Consider the following 22,742-nt stretch of genomic DNA (forward strand, 5'->3'; position numbering starts at 1 on the left):
TAGCTTTAAAAGAACTAAAATGCGTAAACTGTACAGTATGTCGTTTCACTTCTATTCTATGTTTAAGTCACAGCCAAAGTCTTCAAACTAGGCCAAGGTGACTCAGCTCTTTTTTCAGCTGCTTCTTTCTGAAGGTCTTTATCTGATTGTCACTTTGTGTTTGAAGCCTACTAATCACCACTTGTGGCTATATTCACACTTGTTATCAGAATAAAAAAAAGGTGACAGGTCAGCGTAATAATAAAAATCAGTGGATAACATAATACAGTAGCCAAGACTTTGCCACCATAGTGCATGCAACAGACACAGCTCCAGCCCTAACAACACATATACACACACTCAAGCTACATGTGAGCAGCAGGCATGATCATGAACACAGATTTTAATGTCATGAACTGCTCAAATAGTGCTGCAGCTAATTTTAGCTGGTAAGATGTGTTTTTTAAAGCTCTGTGCATGCATGAACAGTCATGTTCATGATTGATAGCCAGGTGAGGCCCCAGCTTGCTCTGTGCCCATGACTGCCTTGTGACTGTCTGGACTCCATACCATGACCTTGTAAACAAACTGGATACAGACAACTTAAATGCGAATCCTAAAAAAACTCAAAAACCCAAAGCTGCATGGATTTACTTAAAGGTTTCCTTGGAGGCAGTGGGTTTAGAAATTTAGTCTCGCTATTTTCACCCTTTATATTTTATTTTTGGATGAACACATCGACTGATGACCCTGTGGATTTACACACTTCTTTAGCCGCAGGAAAACAAACAACCTGGTGCTATTGTCATTTAAGGAGAAAGTTAATTCCATGTACTGGGCCTCAAACGTTTGACTTGTCCAATCTGTCTGGTAGCTCAAAGGACTGTCTATTTTTAGTCATTACAGGGAAGGGAAGGGGGGGTAGAGGGAGACAAGGAAAACAAGAGAAGGTCCAGACAGACATGTCATAGCAGGAACTGTTTGCAAGAGCAACAATTTAACAAACTATTTTATTTATATTTGGAAAGAACATCAATCAAAAGACTGATCTGCACTTATTTTGTCACTGTGAAGTGTGTTACATGTGTGACCATGGACTTCCCTGACTAAACCTTGTGATCATTAGCCTATAGGAAGGGGTGAGGAGAGTGGAGGAAGAGGAGGGAATAGCACCTCTTCTTTACCCACCAAGTGGCTGATGGAAGAAGGGAGGGAGGACGAAGGAGGGTGGATGAAGAGGAGGAAGATGAGGAAGGGGAGGAGGCGGAGGGGGGAGCGAGGCTCTTCTCCTCCCTCTCTAAGAGCATTAACTGTGGAGTGTTCTGGTGGTGACAGGGCTGTCAGGGTCAGATGGCTGCTCAGCCTGATTAGACCAGCTCACAGCAGATCCTCAGGCCAGCACACTGCACTGTTACAACGAGGTACAGCTACAGACTTGCACATACTGTACGCCGCAGTGAGAGGCAGGGAGGGACAAGGCGGAGGTGGATAGTTCAGTGTGACAGTGGGGCAGAGCCACAGGTTGTTGCATAAAGACTTTCTGCTTTGCAACCAGATATTTCAGCTTCTAGCAGCAGAAAAAAAAAGTCTGCGAGCAGGAGGACTTTATTGTGGCAAAGAAGCAGAAGAACTGATGATTCATCTGTGTTTGGAGATGACATTGAAGAGCTAAGCGGTAAGGACACACATTCAGTAGATATTGCATTTGCTTCATTGCTGTTTATGTATAAATAAATATCCTTATTGAAATGTATTTGGCAAAGGCTCCTAATGCTGACACACAGCCAGGGCAGTGCTCTGCCACAACAGGTTTTTATAACTTTTAAGAACAGTAGCTTGAGTGACAGATAATGAATGTAGCCACAATTCTTCAGAATTTCCATAGAAACTCATTTCCACAGCTGTGTTGCTGGAGATTGTATAATCAGGCCAATCACAGAGCTTCACTGCAACAAGCAGAGAGCAGGAAGACAGGGGAGCAGCAGCAGTGGAGACTGTTGTCTCCACAAAAATCTGATGTGTCATAGAATCAGCTGCTCATGTAGATACAGCTATAAATACAGCTGCAGGTATTCAGTGTCTACAGGAGTTTACTATAACAGGCAGTCAGCTGGTTGTATGTCAGCACTCAAACTGTTGTAGGCTTGCTGCTGCTGCTGCTTCTGCAGGACTTTGGTGGAACTGCCAGTCAGTGATTTGTGGATTTCCCTGTTCAGCAGCCAAGCTGTCCGCTGAGGTAAGAGGGAAAGCCATGTAGGTTTCACATTTAGGCATTTAGTATGCTTTCTTTTTACAGAGCAACTTGTGACTGGAGCTGTTACAGAAAACCTGTTCCATAGGTATTAAATGAAAGGCAGCAGAGGTGAATGCACTGTGACAGGACTGAAGCTATTTGAGGCCACTACTAACCTGCCCTGTTGCTCTCTTTACAACTAACCTGCCAGCTTATTGTGTTTCATTCAGCCTTACATTGCAGGTACTGTAGGAATGTCTGGCAACTTAACACAGCTCTAAAATAGATCCATTTTTAACTTCTTTGGGTCCTGACCCAGCCTGCGACAGGGAAACAGCCAGGCAGCCAGACAACCAACTGGGGACGCACCTGTTTTTACAAACCAAACTACGCTCTAAGGTAACAGGGAAGATTGGCTTTACAGTTTTAATTGGACTTACTGCTGACATCTAGCCATTTCCATCATGCTAGTTTATGCCTCTGTATGTTGTTTTTATATTGTGTCACTCTGCTTGATATGTCATCTAAATGCCTGAAGTGAGCGTAGTACCTGTGAAGAGTTTTTATTTTAATTTGGTTCATGTTTAGATGCTTTAGTATTTTATACCTGGTCTGTCTCTCAGTTTCAGTGAATCCACTGCTTTGTCTCGTCTGTGACAGTGCCTCTGGTCATTTTTGTGTGTTACAAATGAGTTTTTATCCTGTGTGTTTAAACAGAAATGACATCTCTATAAAAAAAATAATAAATGTTCGTCTTACATTTTGAATTGACTGGATGGAAAATAATTGACCTCTGTCCTGATTAGTTGTAACACAGGATAAATTCCTAATTATAGATAGTCAACAACCTGGAATAGACTGCACTTCTCTGGAAGAGTGAGTGAGTAAGTCGGCATGCGATTATAAAACGTGTGTGTGTGTTTATGGGTGTGTCTGTGTGTGTGTGTGTGTGTGTGTCCTGTCAGAGCTGAGGTGAAGAGGTGAACACAGATTACCCAGATTACCTCTGGGCTTTCCCTGGTTGTTTGTCTGAGTGTTTGGAGGGTAACATCTTTAAGCACCTTCTTTCATATCTCCCTCAGTACCTCTGCTTGCTGTCCTGTCCTAAATTGAGCTCAGATTTCTCTATTACTAAACAGGAAAATAAGATAGAATTACAGTGGCATTTCTTCAGAGACAGTGTCTCAGCCAATGACAAGAGAATAAAACTGACCTTTGTTGGAGTGTCAGCTAAATTACAACTGATAAATTCTTGCACGCTATTACATTTCTCACCTATTAGGCAAGTTGCTGTTAATGCCTTGTTTTGAATTCTAAAAAAAAATATGCTGGCCTGAGAGAAGTATATGACAACTTATCAACTATTGAGGAAATTACATTATAATTCCCCACATATAATTCCCACTGCTTTAATGAATGGTGCAGATGTGAATTTTCTACAAATACACTGAACCAATATGGCATGCAGTTGGGGTTCAGGTGGCTTAAAAGGCCAAATAATGCAAAATAAGGTCTTTAAGCCACATAAACACAACCCACCTAGACTAAGTGAGATAGACATTTCCTTTTTAGATTTTGTTCTCATTTTTCCCTTCAGACTAAATTTAATTTTGTTGATATTGTGCAGGCTAATCTAATACAATTTTCCATATTTTTTGAGCCCCATCATATATTAGATTTTCTAGCTCATGGTGCATCTTTCATCTGTTGCCCAGCTTTCTTGTCCATTCCATGCAACGTTGAACGTAAGATAATTCTGAATAAGTCATGTTCAGACAAAGCAGAATCAGTTCCTTGCAACTTTCACTGGTCTGGATTATGTTTATGAGCTAGTGGTCATGACTTTAATTTATATTTGAATCTTAAACTCCAGGGTTAGCCACAGTATTTTACTGTGGACCATCTTGTCTAACAACCGCCTTCGCTAACATCATAAAGATCCATTAAATTTTTGAAATTAAAGCATTATCAATAAAAAAGTGGAGGTGCTGTTTCACCCAGAAAATCCCGTATATGTAATGGGTGTGTCTATTATTCATGGTGTCAGGAGGTGGCTTACCTCCTCTGCTTAACAATTTCCCAGAAGTGACATCAAAAAGGCATTTAAAATTTGTAAGTGTGTAAATGTGTTTGTGTGTTTATTTACGTACATTAGCTGATTAGATGGCTTCCAGTTTGCTTTTACACAACTGATAATGGTTGTAATTTTTATATTTGACAACATAATATGGTCCGACTTAGCTTATACAATTTCTGGACACAAATGCTGAATCACTGAGATCTTATTTGTAACAGTTTTCATTACTCTGGAAGTTGAATGTTTGAACAGTTTATTTTTCTGTATGTTTATTACTTTAGAATCGCTGGTTGATGGAGTTTGTGCGGCGGAGTGGTGACTACTGCCACGCCCAACACATTTAGACCCATGAAGCTGCGCTATGTTGTCCTGGGACCCTGAACCCTGAAAGACCATAGTCCGTTGCTCTCTGAACCAGCCAGCTCATGGGGTAACAAGTGGAGTCTCACACACCGGAAGTTAACTGGAGAGAGAGAAGGAAAGAGAGAACTATTGGGAAAGACAAAGAGAGAAAGAAGGGAGGACTCGACAATCAGTGAGATAAAAACAAAGAGAAGACCACAGAGACAAGTGACACACTGTAGCCTCTTGGACTATAGGATACAGTCATCTGATGGAGTAAAAGTGTCACAACAACAAGACCTCAGAATTGGGAAAATAACTTAAGTGGCTATAAACAGGAAGTTCCACAACGAACAGGAAATCCAGAATCACCTGGAGACCTAAAGACAAAGCAATTACAGCAGCTACAGCTGGAACTAAAGGTGAGAGATACCTAGTCACCAGATCTTGACTAAATATAGTGATATATATATATATATATATATTGCTCTGGCACTCCACACATGGCTAGTTACAGGATTGTACGGTCATTCTCAGGTTAGAAATACACTTCTCCATTTTCATGTATTTTTAGAAGTGACATTTTCCTCTTTGAAACCTGAAAATAATGCTTGGACAAAAGACATTTAGCTCTCTTCTCACATCAACACAACACGAAATATTAGTATTTGTAAATACAGCCAGTGCCAATAATGCTGGGGAGATGTGTGAACATGTAGACCTATGCCTCTCCTGTATTCTTGGGAAATTTAAACCTGTTGCTGCAGAACTTCTGTACTCTGTTATACCGTGATATGAATAAGCTGTCATCACTGGCCAACCCACTGCCTTAGTCTGTTCACATTTAGTTTGTTGCCTTCCCCATGGGCTTAGCTACATGTGAGGACTGATATCACCAAAATAGTACTTATCAGTGCTAAAATAGTATCTGTGTACACGTTGGGGAATGTGAGGTATGCCTGAATTATGATAATTGAACTTAAAATGCCATTCTAAAATACACACACATCCCTGTTATCTTAATCAAAATGCAGGTCAAGAGACACTGGAGAACTGCTCCCATGATGGCTGTCATTCTGTCATGTTTGTTTTTATTTTACATCCAGTATACAACTACAAGCATATTATTAATAAATTTTAATTGTAAATGCACCCTAATCAGTAAAAGTTTACAGATCCATTCAGAACAGTCCACAATCACTATCCACTTTATTTACTCTTGAGGGTGTTATGTACAGTACATGAGTGTTTTCAGTTATTCTGCCTGATTAGACTGGGTTGAAGTTTGATGGTGGGAAATAACATGAGTTCAACAGGTTTAATCAAGTAAATAAGTGATTACAGCTGTGGGGGTGGTGAAAATGACAACTTGTGGTTTTATGGGTTACTTCTAGTCTTTTAGCCAAGCAAAAATAAACTAAGCTAATTGCCTGATAACTTATATTTAGCATACAGAAGTGTGTATTCCCACCAAAATGTTGAACTATTCCTTCAAGGCTTGTAAAGTGGTTCGCTCAAATTTTGATAGGTGCCTAGGTAGAGTCAAGCTTGTGATATTTGGGCAGGATCTGTTGAGATGGAATGAAAGATACACTTGATGATGGTGATACTTTGTAGGCAACAATCAAAACGAACCTCTAAAATTGCATGTTTTGGACCTTATGTTATGACACTTTGTTACATGTACTTATAGCTTTTCAAGACCATTTGGGAATTTTTGTCATGTGTATGATAACTGCTGTATAAGCGATGTCTGGTAGGCTTTAAAACATGCTCCAAATCTGGCTCATATGTTTGAAATTGTGTCAATAGGAAGCTATATACAGTATATACATTTCTCCTTGACAATGAACTTGTTACTAACAACTACCCGCTAACACATAAAGGTCAGAAGTCCTGGGAGGTCAAAGGTTACACTAGCCACCATGAACCGTCCAGCTCCAGTGGAACTGTGCCACAAGAACATGAGATTCCTCATCACACACAACCCCACAGACAGCACACTCAGCTCCTTCATAGAGGTAAGGAAACATGTATGTTACTGCCATTAGCACACTGGACAGCTTCATAAAGATAAGATACACATGCACATTTGCATTTTGGCTTTGTTATGAAAATCTTCCGCCCACTACTGTTTTCCTGTCCAGGACCTGAAGCGGTATGGTGCCACCACTGTGGTTCGAGTCTGTGACATCACTTATGACAAAACACCGCTTGAGAAAGACGGCATTACTGTGGTGGTGAGGATACAACACACAAACACAGCATTTACACTCTAAATCAGTCATCCTGTAGCAAAATACAGAGCGTGAGAAGATGTAAATGTTCTGTTTCTCTTTCAGGATTGGCCCTTTGATGATGGAGCCCCACCCCCTAGTAAGCTTGTTGATGATTGGTTGAGTCTGCTGAAGAAGAAGTTTCAGGAGGATCCAGGTTCCTGCGTGGCTGTTCACTGTGTGGCTGGACTAGGACGGTAAGATATACAAAAACAGGAGCTGTCACCTGATCATCTGATTCGCTTTTAAGATGCAGACAAACTAGTGTTATTTCTGAGACTTCAGACTAAGTAGGGATAGACAAGACTGAGTTTTTGTGTTTGTGCATTCATGCAGGGCTCCTGTGCTGGTTGCTCTAGCTCTGATAGAGAGTGGGATGAAGTATGAGGATGCAATTCAACTCATCAGGCAGTAAGTGCATTTCAATATCATACCCTGTGTATTTATCCTCACGTGGTTATTACAACATATGTGCTTATAAATATGTGTTAAATTAGTTTAGCATGAAGCATTTGATAATACACCATAATGTAATGATTATAGACACCTAGAACAGCTGAAACACTTCATGAATGTTTTTCTTATTTTAATATGCTGCCAACAAGAAGCTTTTGTAATAATTAAGAAGAAGCTTAACATCATTAAAGAATATAGGACACCAGAAACACAATTTATACACATGTATGGCTAATTTATGGTGAGAATCTATAATTCTTCTCTTCAGTTATATTCTCCCTTCCTCTGCCTCTTCTCTCTGTCATTCTTCTGAACTTTTATCTTGTTACTCATGAATGCCTGGATAACCTTACAGTCTAAAACTGTTAGAGCAATGACATTTATTGTTTGTGTGTTTGTGTCTTTTAGGAAGCGCCGTGGAGCCATCAACAGCAAACAGCTAACCTACCTGGAGAAATATCGATCAAAGCAGAGACTCCGCTTCAAAGACTCTCACACACACAAGAATAAGTGTTGCACCATGTGAACACACACACACGCGCACAAATACGTGCACGCACACGCACGCACGCACACACACAAATGCACGCACACACACACACACACACACACACACACACACACACACACACACATACACACGCTCTCAGGCCCCTCAACAAATGCTCTCAGGAATCCAACCATACAAGCCTTGTCTCACTCACGTCATTAGCCCATGTGTACCCATGTAATTTTATAGTCATTTCATCAGAATCCATCTTTGTTCTCTCGTTTCTAATGATTTCTTGTCTCTTAAAGTTTGTTTTATTGACATTTTGGCTTCATTCTATAGTTTACAGTGAAGAAAGATGGGGAAGACAGATGAGGGGTAGAAATCACATGGGTCAGGGATAATGTACTGAGACTTTTTCAGTTTTTCATGGTATGTGCCCACGCGGACACCTAAACAGATTCGGTGTGGGACTAATTTATTGTACATACCTGATGTATTGGCCTTCGAAACCTCAAATCATCCCTGATGTCTTGTGAAAATGCCATCGAATGTTCATTATTTTGTACAGATGTTCAATATGTTTAAAGTTACGAATAATTGGGGTATATGATCACATGCAGTGTTTCCATAAATGTCTCTTTGAGATTGTTTATTGTTTAAACAGTTTTGGCAGACGAAAAACATAATCTTAGCACCTCAGTGTTTTTTATTTTTTTCTTTCAATTAGTGTCAGTACTCCTCACATGTTGTTCCCGGTGGTGTCTGTAACTGGAGATGTAAGGGCTTATTTTCATCCCAGCATTTTCTGCCATTCTTCAAAATCATCTTCTGTAATGCTACTGTAGATCTGATTTTGGTAAACATAAAGCATTTATTTGGCTTTGTGACATTGACTGTTTTAACATTACATCATACACTGAGCTCAACTTAAGTGTTTACATATCTATTTGTGCATTATGTTATGCTCTGTTTACTGACACCCACAGAGGGAAACGTATTTATCAGCAGCAACTGATTTCAAGCAAGGTTAAACGTAGTACATATAAGATATATAAATAGGAACATTTTATAAAATCTACTGTAATCCTACTTGACATAAGTTAAAATGATGTAAACTAGATGTAAATAATGTTAAATACGGGATCTTTAAGTATCACTTTCTTCTGTAAGGCAGAGTGAACCAGTCCTCCCATTCAGTGGCTACGAAAATGTGCAAAGAACATAAAATCATTGAAGGTATTACAGATATTTTTATATAATAATGTGGTCTGGGAGAAATGTCATATCATATCAGCAGCTGATGACAATGATTAGTCAAGATCTCAGTTTTAATCCCAGGCAAATTTTGGCCTGATACCTATGTGAATAAATTGAGATGTTGGTCTATTGTCACATCTTTCAGACTTTTAGTATCTGACATACATTTTCTTGTGAGGTGGAATTTACTTATTCATTTGAATTGTTCCTGAATGTAAACAACTGCTTCTGACACTTCTTTCATTTTTCATTCAGAATTGATTCATGTTTTTTGCTGAAGGTAGAGCATGCACTTCTCATGTATTAGTAGGCTGCTTACTGTATCATCTGTGTAATGAAAAACATCATCAACCAAAACAATGATTTGTCAGGAAGAAATGAGAGCAGAGGGTGTCATTTGAGACAGGAAAAGGAGTCGACCGTCTGTAACTGAAAGCGCTTTTTTTTCCTTTCTTTTTTTTTTTTTTTTAAACAAATTGGCTACAGTTTTGTCTGCTTGTTCATATGATGTGTGTGCCTGTTGCTTGAATATGTGTGTGTGTGTGTGTGTGTGTGTTTGGTAGCCTTTAGGTGTTGTTGCTCATTGGGGCTGGCCTGAGCTAACACTTTTTAAAAAATGTAAAAACAAATGCTGTAAATGTCTGTAAGTCTGTAAATTCTTGCATTGTTTAATAAAGGTTTTGTCCCTGTATGTTCATAGTTGCTGATCTGTTCCTCTGTATGGTTTCCTGTTTTGTGGCTTTGATTAACATTCTAAAATAACTGTATAAATAATACCTCATACTTTAAAAATCACAGGTTTAAAAAATTATTTATCTGCCTTGAAAAAAAAAAAACAACTTTTCTTAAATTTGTATATCTCATTAATTTATGCATAAATGTTTATTCATCCAATCAAGCTTTGTGTATAAGCATGCAAGTTCCTGATGGTGGTACTAATCACCTTGCGCTGTGATAATCACATGACAACTTAGCAGTAGTGAGGACGAAAACATTTGAGTTTGAGTCAGACACTGAGGGTAAATGAGGGCAAATATTAATATGAACGATCCTCTCTGTAACCTGCAACATAAAACTGTGTCTTGTCTATTTGATATCTTTATTTTCGGCAGAATTTTTCCAAATCAGTCATTGACCATATAATAATCTTGGCTTTGTCTATAATATTACAATGTATTCTTAACATTAACTGATTTTCGCAAATATTAGAGAAGCCGCTTTTTTCTATATATTTTTCCAGTCAAATAAATGTTTATTTATTAACAGAAAAACTCATTTCTGTACTCAAGTATCACACATTTCTCATCCATGAGCTTGTCAACAGCCTTTTTTTTCCACATTTTCCCATGACCCCCACGTGGTAACCTTTTGATATCACCTGTATTGGTTCGACCAGGCATTATTTGTGAGGCTCCCACAACTTGCCTCTTGACCTAATGTGCAACAAATGAAAATGATGGTGAAAGAAATCCTGAGCTGAACTTGAACGCTGCTGTTCCCCCGCCGGCCGTAATGCGGTCCTCCCGCCACGGGGGGGGGCGCTGTCGGCCGCACGACCTCCACGTCCGGTCCGGTCCGCTTCCGCTGGTTGGAAGGACTTGTGTCGCAGATTCGACAGAAATTTCTTCACACGTAATGTAAAATTAGGCTCTAAATCTAGATTCAGATATTATATTTAGTCATGTAATGGCTCAGGTCCGTCGATAAATCGGTGTCATTTTGCTGCTTATGCTCGGGGGAGATGGATGGACGAAAAGCAGGTAAAGAATTTGGGCTAGCTTCAACTCGAATATGTTTTTCGGGTCTTCATTCTCGCTTGGGCCAAAAATAAACAAACGCGTCAACACCTTAAACGTGTCCCTGCGCTTATTTGTAGTCTTCTATTTTCTGTTCGTGTTGTAGACTTTGTTTACAGACTGGCTCTGGTTTATTAAAGCAGGAAGTGGTCGTGTCCGCTGATTGACGCCGGTCCTCAGCCTTGTACTGTTGAGCTGCGGCCGTGATGTGGACAGAGACATCCACTCGTTTAAAGACACTATTCTTCATTAACCATTTTTTTCGTGGCTTCGTTTCTTTATTATTGTGGTGATCGGTTTCACAAAAAAAGGGAAAAGGGGTTTAGAAAACAGACCATGGTAACTCGCAACAAGATGAAACTGTTACTGTTTATTAATGAGGCTGATCTCACTGTAACAACACTCACCTGGGAAAAAAAAAAAAAAAGATTTGATATTAGGGTTGAGCAATGAATCTGCATATGATTGAAATCGAAATGTGGCCATGTGCAATATCCAAATTGCAAGAACTGCAATATTTTAAGTACAGGGTGAGCATTGTGGCCCACATATCATATTCTCCAGACATGGGGAAACATACACTGAACAATTTAGGTAAAAACAAAAAAGTCACATGTAAACCATGACAAGAAGAATGCAATACCTAAGCAGAATTTCCATTGTTTTCCTTGTTTGTGGGGTCATTTCTTTTTTATTTTAAGTTTATACTGATTTAATACTTGAGAATGTTCAACTGTTGCTATTTAGTCATTTATTTGGCCCCTGAGAGTCTGTCATGTCAAAGAAAGACCACTTTCCTTGCAGCTTGTTGCAGAGGGATAGAAGATAGAACTTATGAGTATAAATATGAGGAAAATCGGTACATTGGGCTCAAAAATAACAGTCCACTCCACCGCTTTGTAGCAGGCAAATGAAGTTAATCTCTCCCATTTTTCTCACTCTCATTTTAAATGTACCGTTTCCTCCCCCTGACACTTGACACCTTCCCTCTCCCTGTCTTTCTAGCTGGTTCCGTGTTTATGTGTCGGCTGTGCAACCTCTTCTCTCCCAGTCGCTCTCAGCTGCTGGTCCATTGTTCCCAGCTGCACCCCCAGCAGGAGCCTCCTGATGACATCATCATTGCACTGCAGCCCCTGGCAGCAGAGCCTGTGGAGACGCTGGCAGGTCAGATTAGTGAATCATTGCCAGTGCAACTAGTACAGGAATATGTAAAAAGGTATTCTGTGTCATAATCATTATTACTGTGTTCACTAATTTGAGGATGAATTGGACTTGAACATCAGTATAGGACTCAGTACCACAACTGAACTCAATTCATTGTATAAGTTCTTTACAAGATAATTAATATGCAAACCAAATACTAATGTGAACAACTGATGAACAGTGAAGAAAAGTGTACACTATACTATACTGTCCATAGTATTAAAAGAATATGTAAAATGCTTTTGTACTCTTTTTTTCCCATTGTCTTCAGGAGATGATAGTGGAGTTATATACATATATAAATATACAGAGAAAATAATTGTTTGTTTGATCATCCCTTTGTTGATTTTGGTCTTGTAGGAGGATTTGTTAATAAAAATAAAAAGACGAAAGATGAAAACCCAGTGATGTGCTGTCTTGTTGGCCCACAGAGAACCCAGTGAAGCGAAAGCGAGGGCGACCAAAAGGCTCTACAAAAAAGACGCGCACGGAATTGACAGAGTGCAGGGCTGACTCCACCCATTCTCCAGAGGATAATTTCCAAAGACAAGAAGAAAGGAATCCGAAGGCAAGAGATCGACAGTGTAGCTCAATAGAAGGTAGTACTGTTACCACTTATATGTATCCCATAATTCTTTCTTTTTCATGCAGAGTAAGGTTTCTTTGTGTAACAGTTGTTCTGTAGACATTTAAGCCTAGAGTGTTATTTTTTTTCAGATATGTTTTTTGTGAATGATTGTAATGACTGTAAATATGCTGAACAAAGTGTGTTATCTGCACTCTGCATTCTGACTTTTGTTTGCTTCCACTAGATGAAAGCCACAACGGGATTTCAGAACTTGAATGTAGAAACTGCCATCGCTCATTCAGAAACAGACGACAAATCCTCAAACACATATGTCTGAGAGAGGAGGAAGAGGAGGAGGTTGAAGAGGAGAATGGTGAGGAGTGAAACGACAACAGAAATCAGTACCTGGAAAAGAAAAGTTAATATTTCATGGATGCATACAAAGGACAATATGTTTGGGTGACATGAAGGAGTAGTTTAGGAATTTGAGTTATTTTTACTACAATTATAGATTCTTAAATACGTCTGTGTTATCTACAGATGTTGGAGAAAAAGTACAGAAAATATTGTTTACATACATTTTTATACTTGGCCATTCAGGTGATAGTGATTAAATAACAATTTTCAGGGAGCATCCGTGTTGGAGCAGGAATTGAGGGTTCTGGGAGTTTGGACTCTGCGAAAGCTGATTCAAACCAGATGCACCAAAACCCAGTGAAGCCAGGGCTTCTGAGAGACAAAGGTCGGTTAAAAATCAGGATTGTTTCTTCAAAATGAATCATACTTTTGTGTTGTGTTGTGTCCGAATGCACAGGAGGTGATCGATGTATGCTGTGATGGGTATTTACTGTTTATCATATGAAAACTACAAAATCTCCTTTTTGCTAGTCAGCTAATGAGTCAGTGATGTGCCCAAACTATGCTATCGGTAGTGGCTACATTTGTTTAAGTAGGGTTCAGGTTTAGTTTTATGGTCTTGTTCTCTGCTTGTAGATCTGGGCAGCTTTAGATCCCCGAGAGCTAGCCGAAGCCGCAGCTCCAAAGAAGGAGGCCCAGCAACAGGAAGCAAAAAGGCAGTGATCAGTGTTGTTCTGACAGAAGATGAAACACTTCCAGGTCAGCCTCAAGGAGCTTTTTGTGCTACTTTTTATATCTTGGCTTATCTTCTTGGCAGTATGTCTTATGGATAATGTGTTATCTTTGTTTCAACAGGTGTTTCTAAAATGGTTCCAGTAGAGGATGGTTTAACAGAATCAGAATCTAAAGCCATCAAGACTCAGCCTCAGGTAAACCCAGGAACACAATGAAACTTTAAAGGGTTGGCTCACCCAAATTACAAAAAACCACATGTATTTCTTAAAATAGTGTCTCAGATATTATTGAAACTACCCTCTACTGCAGAAATAGTTTAAGCAAACTGTTGACAGACTGTTGTGTAGGGGTCCTACTGATCATTGTGTTAATTACATAAGGATTTTGGCCCAAAGGCAAAATTAAAAAACATTTTTTAGCAGTTTAGCATTTAAGCTTAATTTCAACTATAGCGATTCTGTGATCAAATGTTGTTTTCTTCCAGTCAGTTTTTGTTATTATTATCCTATTGATTTTATGTATGCCAATATTATACAGGTTTATTTACTATTTTTCTCTGGTCATTCAAAAGTCTGCAGTCTTCCAGAGTCAGTCACAAGACCTTGCAAGTGAAGCCCCCATCTGTGAAGTTAACCCTAAAATGGACCAGGAGCCAAGGTGATATAATGGAAATTGTCCATGTCTCATATAATTATTTGATTGTAATACGTAATTAATGGTCCAAAAATTGGACTTGTAAGAAAAAAGAAAAGAATTGTCAGTAAGCTTCATAGAGAATAAAGCATGGCATCTCATTATTTATCATACAAAGTAAACAAACAGTGAAACAGACTTGAAAGTTGATTTATCAGTTGTGTGCATAAATAATGTTGTACAACCCTGTTTTAATTTCTTCTTTAGTAGTAGTTTAACTATCAGTGTTACCTACTGTCAGCAGTCTGATCCCTTTGTTTTCTGCTCCTAGTTCTAACCCACCCTCCACAACAACAGCAACAACAGCAGCCAGCAGAGGCTTCCAGGAATATTCTATCAAGCAAGATGCTACCAAGTACTGGATGAATAATTTTTCATTGAATGTATTAACAGTTATTTTATTTTAGTAGCTATAGCTCTGTTTTGAGGTCAAGTATAGTTGAATGCTCCTGTGTAAACTACAAGCTCGATTCTGTTGTGATTAAATCAGGTTCTATTTTAACAGTCTAACAGCTTAGACATGTTTTTGAGTTAAAGGTTATTTAGTTTGTTTTCTTATTGGTATGTTTTTATTTGTGCAGCCTAGTTGAAGACTTGGCAACAATAATGTTGGTCAACTGGTTAATGTAATATTGTTACTCTCTGTCTCCCAGTTTACCTCAGAGCCAGCTGAAGATCTTCACCTGTGAGTTCTGTAATAAGATCTTTAAGTTCAGACACTCACTGATCGCCCACCTCAGGACACACACCCAGGAAAAACCGTTCCAGTGTCCACACTGTGACTACGCATCAGCCATCAAAGGTAGATCCAGGCTCTCTGGCACACAAGAAAGAAAAATCACTGCAAGCAAAATAAATCTGTAAAGACTTTCTTACCTCATTACTTTCTTTACTTTCTCTTCAAAGCCAACCTGAATGTTCACCTGAGGAAGCACACAGGAGAGAAGTTCACCTGTCAGCACTGTCCTTTCAACTGCCTCAGCCCCGGACACCTCAAGGTGTTGTAATTATTACTTAATTACTGTTGTTGTTGTTCTTCTTCTTCTTCTTCTTCTTCTTCTTCTTACTAGTATTATTATTATTATTAGTAATAGTTGTACACATTCTTAGTTTAAATAGAGTTAACATACAAACTTTTAGATGCATGTGAGTTCTTTTTCGTCAGGTTTAAGTTGCTGTATGTTATCACTTATGCAATGCAGTAGTCCACTGATTTATAAATCTCATTGGGACAGGTCAATGGATGTATTTTCATGCATGTGATTTTGTGTAGTGGTTGTGTTCTTTGGTTTTTGTTCATTGAGAAGGGGTTTCTCGCTTTTCTTTCTTTCTCCTATTTTCCCCATCCAGATAGATTGGATTTCTAATCTTGAGCACGAAGCTGCACAGTTTTTCTGGTTACAGCTGTAATTCTGTGTTTCTCCTAATGCAGGTCCACATAGAGCGAGTCCATTTGAAGGTGAAGCAACACTGCAGCTTCTGTGAGAAGAAGTACTCAGATGTAAAGAACTTGCTGAAACACATGGAGAAACGGCATAACATGAAAGACTCTGCAGTCTACCAGAGCTACCAGCAACTTAGGTGTGACAGTATCCTCACTGTCTAAAAATTAAATTCACCTGTATCTGTTTAACCAACTCACCCATGTACCTTTCTAATGTGTTTATCTCTTCTAGGTTAAAGACTCGTCAGGGCCTCAGACAGCTCCTGTACCATTGTCCCACCTGTAACCGGCGCTTCAAGAACCAGCTTGAGCGGGAGCGCCACCTGTTGGTCCACGGGCCTCAGCGTCCCTTCGCCTGCCTGCTCTGTGACCATGCTGCAACCAAGCTGGATGCCCTCGCCGCTCACGTCAGGAAGCACCTCTTCCTATACATGTGCTGTGTGTGTGACGGGAAGTTCGTCAGCTCTCAGAAACTGAACAATCATCTGAAAGAGTCTCACTCTGAGCTGGACCAGGAACAGGCCTTCACAGACTGTATCAATAACAGCTACTATCTGATACAGCCTGGAGGAGGCATGTGGGGAGATGACGAGAGGGAGGACACAGAGAGGGGGATGAAGGAAGAGCACAGGATAGAGCAGGAGGATGGAAGAAATGGTGGTGGAGGGGAGGAGTGGCCAGATGGGGAAATGGAGCAGCTGGAAGTAGCAGCAAGTGAAGAGAGGGAGCAAGAGAGGGAAGAAGCTAAAACTCAGGGGGAAAGTGCAGAAGAAGCGCAGGTGACAGAAGGAGAGACAGGAAAAGAAGGAGTAGAAATTGGAGGTGCAGAGCAAGGTTCCCAAGAAGCGCTTTGCACAGAAACCACAACTCCCACTGACAGACAGGAGGAAGCAACAGCTGGGGAGCCATCACAGGCTAACACAGTGGACTCATGCACGCCTGCAGCTGAACACATAGGCACGCATGAACACAACACACAGACTTTTTTATTGCCGGAGAGCATACACAACCCTGTACTGGAGGACAGGACTCAAGAAAACACACCTTCAGCCAAAAATATACACACATCTTCATCATCAGCACCTTCAGGGGAGGAGTGCCAACATTCTGAGAAGGTAAATGAATTACAGATAATCTTCGCTCATTGTTCATGCAGAACAATAATGGGGCTTCAACTAACAGTTTAATATAAGTGAACAATTTAAAATGTCCATCACCTGTTTTGTCTGACTTACAGTCCAAAATCCAAAGATATGTAATTTAATATAATGATTATAAAAGCAGCAAATTTACACATTTTAACAATTAATGGATAATTCCACTTACTATACTTTTAATATATTCTATATACTTTCTTGACCCTGTTACATTAGTAATGCTGTACTTAAAATTATTTGATTAGACTACATCTCACTTATTGATTCATTTATGTGTCTGGATTAAATAACTCATTTTACTCACACTCTCCTGAGGCGGACCTTCTCCTGACTCATTCTTTGTTTTCTGCTGGAAGGAGTCAGAGGTTTTCCAACAGAGTGCGTTTCAGCAGGTGTTTTCGTCTCTTCAGAAGACTCGGTTTAACATGGAGACTTACCAACGACTCAGGAAAATTTACGGAGACCTGGAATGTCAATACTGTGGTGAGATTATGAAACCCTCTGGCTTTGTTCTGTTATCTTATTTTATGCATTTATTTTAGATTTCACTTAATACTACATCTTAGCCTTTCCCCTATCTGGCTTGAGTATTAAACAGTGTCTGCTCTTTCTAATAATGTTTTTTTTTCTGCTGCACAGGTAAACTGTTCTGGTACAAAGTCCACTATAACGTCCATGTACGCACACACACCAAGGAGCACTCACATTACTGTACAAAGTGTAGCTACTCGTCCATCACCAAAAGCTCTTTAAAGCGGCACCAGATCCAGAAGCACAGTGGCTTGCTGCTTCCTTGTTCTAATCCCGGCTGTAAATACACCACACCTGACAAATACAAACTCCAAGCCCATCTGAAGACGCACCAGGAACAGGTAACCAGCCTGAGGAGATGGTCAATATTCAGAGAAGTATTAGGGATTCCTTTTTGATACGCAGCTGTTATAATTACAAGTTAATGCTCTTGGTCTTAGTAACATTTAAATTTATTATAATGAACTGAGCTTTGTTTGTTGTTTGAGGCTTATTAACTCACTTGACCTGCTGTTCACCTATTCTGCCATGGTTGGAGTACATAATCCCACCTTGACAACTTCAGAGTACCAGTGTCCTTTGAGTTTGACCATGACCAGGAAGAATACTCCAACTCTGATTAGGTGTCAGTTTATAGATTTACACATTTGATCAAGATATTAATTTGTTTGCGTGAAATGTAATATATGTGAGCCTTAATCAGGGAAAAGCTGTTTTACCCATTATTTCTGTGAGGGATGCAAAATGAACTCTTGATGTCTTTGTCTTGCTTTTGGTTTACAGGGGAAGAGTGTGGCCTGTCCTGTGTGCCAGCACAGCTATCCAGAGCACAGACTAAAACACCACATCAAAACATCCCATCCTGGTAAAGATCATACAAATATTTCTGGACAGAGAGACACACAATAACCTCTCAATGCCTCTTAGTATCTTATCCTAAAACAATTTCAAGCCTGTCCTTTAAATCAGTGTGAGTATTCACACGTGTCCACTCTCCACTGTTGGCCAAATCCAGACTCTGGGGTGGAACCTTTCACAGAGCCAGAAACTGACAGCTTGGCTATTTTTACTTGCCCTGTTGCTCTGTTGCTAACATTGCAATGGGTCATCTTCTAGTTATATTATCATGCCACTCATTGTAATGATAGAGTATACTATTTGTTACATGTTTACTACAACCTGGAATGCCCCCTGATATTTATGGGATAATAGTTTCATATTGTTTTAACTGTGGAAACATTCTCTAGGATTTTAACCACTGATATCACACCAGACATAAACAGCTTGTCACAAAGCCAGGTTCAGTTGTTAATCACATGTTGTTGAAGGTCACGAGCAATATTACAAAGTTGCAATTTCATCTTGTGTGTGTGTTTCTGCTTGTGTGTGTGTATGTATGTGTCGGACAGATACATTGCCTGTGCAGGGAAAAGGACTGATGGTGCAGCGTGCAGAGAAGTGCCCTTACTGTGACTCCTACTTCCTAAAGAACAGCAGTGACTTTCAGCAGCACATCTGGGCCCACCAAGGTGTGATATCAGACAAGCACACACTCACAGTCTGGGGCAGCACATCTGGGCCCATAATTGTCCATGCACAGTGTTTCACTGTTTGATAACTGTGTGAGCTGAGCTTCCATCTACTTCTCTTCCTCCTGGCTGAGTTCCAGGAGGACAGACTAAACTGAGAACACACTGCAGACGTTGCGTGAGAAAATTGGCCAGTAGGACAATGATGAGAACGCAAACAAACAAAATTATACTCTTGTGTGCTACTGGCATTATCTCAAAGATAAAAATAATGAGAAATGTGGCAAGGAAGTCATACAAAAACATGCTGTTTTTTTTAAGTTAAGGGCTATTTTAGCCTTGCAGTGTGTTTCTTTGTCTACACAAAACACATGTAACTTTCACCATATGTTTGCTTTTCTGACCGGTAAACCCACTGTGCAGCTGATGAACATGTGGCTGCTCTGCTGACACTGATAAATACAAAAACGATGACTACATCATCCAGATGTTAGTCCTTCTCCCACCACTCCCTGCTTTAACACTTGCTTACCTCCTTGAGCTGTTTGCCTTGAAGTTACATCTGTCACAAAGCTGTGGTACCTGGCAGACATATATCCAGAGCAGGTGTTGACGAAGGTCTCAGTGAAGTCTCAGCCAATTTACTGCAGTCCATATGCATATGCTGGACATGCTCTAAGTGTTTTTTGCAAGTTTATGTTTTTGCTTCTTTCACCAACTATTCTTGACACTTTTACATCCCCTTTAGCATTTTGCTGCTGTCCCATTTTCTTATTCTCTTGTGTTTGCTAGGCTGCTGCTAATTTTTAGGTGTGTGTTTGTACATGTATATCCATGTGTGTAGGTCTGAAGCCATACCTCTGTAGTGTGTGCGACTACGCAGGCCGCAGTAGGAGTAACCTGAAGACTCATATGAACCGACACAACACAGAGAAATGTCATCTCTGTGATCTGTGTGGGAAAAAGTTCAAATCTAAATTCACGCTGAAAAGCCACAGACTGAGCCACACCGATGAAGGTACACACTCTGCTCTGTCACTGATGTTTTTTTGTAATGCCATTGTTGTCACTTCAAATGTATTTATTTGTCAATTTATCATTATCTGTTTTATAATCGGTTATGTAATGTGTGTCACAAGTATTCTGCAGGACCAGCAGAAATTTGAGAAAGTACAAAGTGGTGATAAAAAAATAAGGGCAAGAATTCTGTTATTTCAGGGAAGCGGTTTCAGTGTTCGGAGTGTGACTTTACCTCGGTCTCTAAACCTTCCTTGCTCAGACACATGGAGCAGCACGCTGAATTTAAGGTCAGAGTTCACACACACACACACACACACACACACACACACACACACACACACACACACACACACGCGCACACACACACACACGTTTTAATGATTTTGATGGGTTTTTTTTGTAATATGTAAAAGCTACAGATATGATCCAACAGTAGTATTTTATTTTTAGATTTTATCTATTTATGATCAAGTCTCACTTACAGTGTTTTTTGCTCTGGATGTTAAAGATTAGTTAATCATTTGCTATTGCATTGCCACTTACTCAACCAAAATGAAACAACAATACAAATAAGCTAACGTAAAGCCCCCCAATCAGTCATTTTGTTGACGAGTTGTTCAGAAAAATCAATGAATGTTTCAGTTTCCGTCTTGTTCTACTGATATTTCATTTGCATTTACATGTGTGTTTTTGTCTATCCCTGCAGCCATTTCGTTGTGCCCACTGCTACTACTCCTGTAACATCGCTGGTCCCCTGAAGCGACACTACAACTTGAAACACCCAAATCAGAAATATGAGAATGCCGGACCAGGACTGCCTAACCCTGATGCTCTGAAACAGCAAGGTGTGATCTTTACTTTCACTTCCATTTTCAGAACCTTATGTTCCTTAAATAAATATCTTAACTATGTTGTAACTTTTTGTAAAGATTTTAAATCATGGCGTGTTGATGTTATTGTGAGGACTATCAGGAGTGGGAGTCTATCTGACATCAGAAGAAAAGAAAAAGAGTGTTCATCTTTTGTGTGTGCCTGTCTTTAGGTGGAATGAAGTGCCCTGAGTGTGAATTTGTTTATGGCACCAAGTGGGAGCTGAACCGCCACCTGAAGAGCAAACACAGCCTGAAAGTGGTGGAAGGCACCTGGGAGGTAAACAGCATACACATACACATCCTAGATACAGAGAAAAAGGGCAGTAGGTTATTTTTTCTTCTTATTGAAAAGGATATTTCTGATTTAGAAATCTTAAAACTGCTGCCAGCATATGAGAAACTAACTTGACCTTGTTATCATACATTAGTGCTAATTGTTTTTATTTGTCAAAGCCAGAGTTTTCAGGATCATACAATATCTGTCATATTTTTAAATATCCAGGTGGGTGAGGCAGTAGAGGCCCAATATGTCTCTGTGGAGGATGAAGAGCAGCTGACAGAAGCACCTGTAGCGGCCCTGCAGGACAACGGTAACAACAGCAACAGTGACAAAGATATAGTGGATAAGTGACTCAGCCAAACCCTTCAAACGCTGGACACCTTATTAAAGTTTATTTATCCACAGATAATTGGGGAGGGGCTGATCATTGCTATTCCTATTTAACGTGCTTTAGTGTATGTCTAACACGTTGTCCTCTGTGTTCAGTTAATATCCAGCAGATCACTGAGTTCAGTTCAGAGACTCACGACGCCGTCGCCTCCATGGTTGCCATGGCTCCAGGCACTGTTACTGTGGTGCAACAGGTAAACATCATCACATTGCTCACGCAGGAAATCACAAGTGGTCATCACAAAATGTTGATGTCGAGTTGTTGCCGAAGTTGCAGGTGGCTGATGAGCAGGAAGTCAGTAACTGCGGCAACCAGCTGATGGTGGTGAACGCAGATGGCGGTCTAACTGGTGACCAGGTGATGGTGGTGGAGGATGCACACGGCCTGGAGGCTCTGACAGTTCTTACTCAGGGAGAAAACACTCACCACTATATTGTCTACGTTCAGGAACACACTGTAGAAATCAACTAGTGATGCTTGCATTTTAACATAAGACTGCTGATCCATCAGTGCTGAGTATATCAGTGAGTAGTAGATACGTTTACAACATAAACATGTACCAATAAGCAATAAAATCAGGATGTACTGAATGTTTCCTAGTCAGTGTTAAGAATATTCTTCATCAGTCTCTTGGTAATTATGAAAACAATAAGTGCAATACTTTGTTTTGTGATCATGAGACATATTTTATACTTACAAAGTATATTTAAATAAAATCTCTGTCCTAAATTGTTTGTTTTTCTGATGTGGATTCAGTTCTTCAAAAAGTTGATTCAAGATCAGTTCAGTGCAAACCCATTGCAATGCACTTACAAACTATCACGAGTAGTCTATAGCATAACATTGGTGCTGAACATTTGAAATAAAATGAAAGAAGAAGCAGCGCTGTGCGTTACGATCTGAACACAGGTGTTTCTAGCATTTTATGGCGTGGAGAAAGGCATCACACTGTATGACTGTAAGACTTAAGTACGCTCATCTGACAAAGCATTGATCATTTACAGTATGGTATGTATGAACAGTGTTTACACAAACACACTGACATAAGTCTGA

At 39.8% G+C, this 22,742-nt stretch overlaps 2 protein-coding genes across 8 annotated transcripts; both read left to right on the forward strand.

Annotated features, from left to right (window-relative positions):
- Positions 1–1,279: 1,279 nt before the first annotated feature.
- Positions 1,280–9,804, forward strand: LOC139613333 (protein tyrosine phosphatase type IVA 3). Of its 6 annotated transcripts, none has more exons than XM_071469897.1 (9): positions 1,280–1,654; positions 2,532–2,611; positions 3,049–3,096; positions 4,571–5,053; positions 6,518–6,652; positions 6,779–6,871; positions 6,974–7,104; positions 7,244–7,318; positions 7,772–9,804. In XM_071469897.1, the coding sequence occupies exons 5-9, from the start codon at positions 6,557–6,559 to the stop codon at positions 7,887–7,889; spliced, it is 513 nt and encodes a 170-aa protein (XP_071325998.1). In that variant the 5' UTR covers positions 1,280–1,654; positions 2,532–2,611; positions 3,049–3,096; positions 4,571–5,053; positions 6,518–6,556; the 3' UTR covers positions 7,890–9,804. The 6 variants fall into 6 exon arrangements, with proteins under 6 accessions (XP_071325998.1, XP_071325997.1, XP_071325996.1 ...); XM_071469896.1 differs by having other exon boundaries at positions 3,049–3,092; XM_071469895.1 differs by lacking the exon at positions 3,049–3,096.
- An 882-nt stretch (positions 9,805–10,686) lies between these two features.
- On the forward strand, positions 10,687–22,418 carry zfat (zinc finger and AT hook domain containing). Of its 2 annotated transcripts, none has more exons than XM_071470062.1 (24): positions 10,687–10,873; positions 11,915–12,073; positions 12,544–12,711; positions 12,925–13,053; positions 13,309–13,422; positions 13,674–13,796; positions 13,893–13,966; positions 14,344–14,429; positions 14,737–14,820; positions 15,119–15,267; positions 15,372–15,463; positions 15,898–16,046; positions 16,142–17,024; positions 17,423–17,549; positions 17,706–17,938; positions 18,381–18,462; positions 19,007–19,126; positions 19,971–20,144; positions 20,345–20,433; positions 20,853–20,991; positions 21,189–21,295; positions 21,521–21,608; positions 21,785–21,882; positions 21,966–22,418. In XM_071470062.1, exons 1-24 carry the CDS (start codon positions 10,855–10,857, stop codon positions 22,158–22,160), a joined length of 3,681 nt encoding a protein of 1,226 aa, XP_071326163.1. In that variant the 5' UTR covers positions 10,687–10,854; the 3' UTR covers positions 22,161–22,418. The 2 variants fall into 2 exon arrangements, with proteins under 2 accessions (XP_071326163.1, XP_071326162.1); XM_071470061.1 differs by having other exon boundaries at positions 10,691–10,873; positions 21,960–22,418.
- The last annotated feature ends 324 nt before the right edge of the window (positions 22,419–22,742 follow it).

Source organism: Trachinotus anak, unplaced genomic scaffold (genome assembly GCF_046630095.1).
Source record: "Trachinotus anak isolate AG129_WGS33_773 ecotype Australia unplaced genomic scaffold, CSIRO_AGI_Tana_v1 ptg000032l, whole genome shotgun sequence".
In the NCBI taxonomy this organism is placed as follows: domain Eukaryota; kingdom Metazoa; phylum Chordata; class Actinopteri; order Carangiformes; family Carangidae; genus Trachinotus; species Trachinotus anak.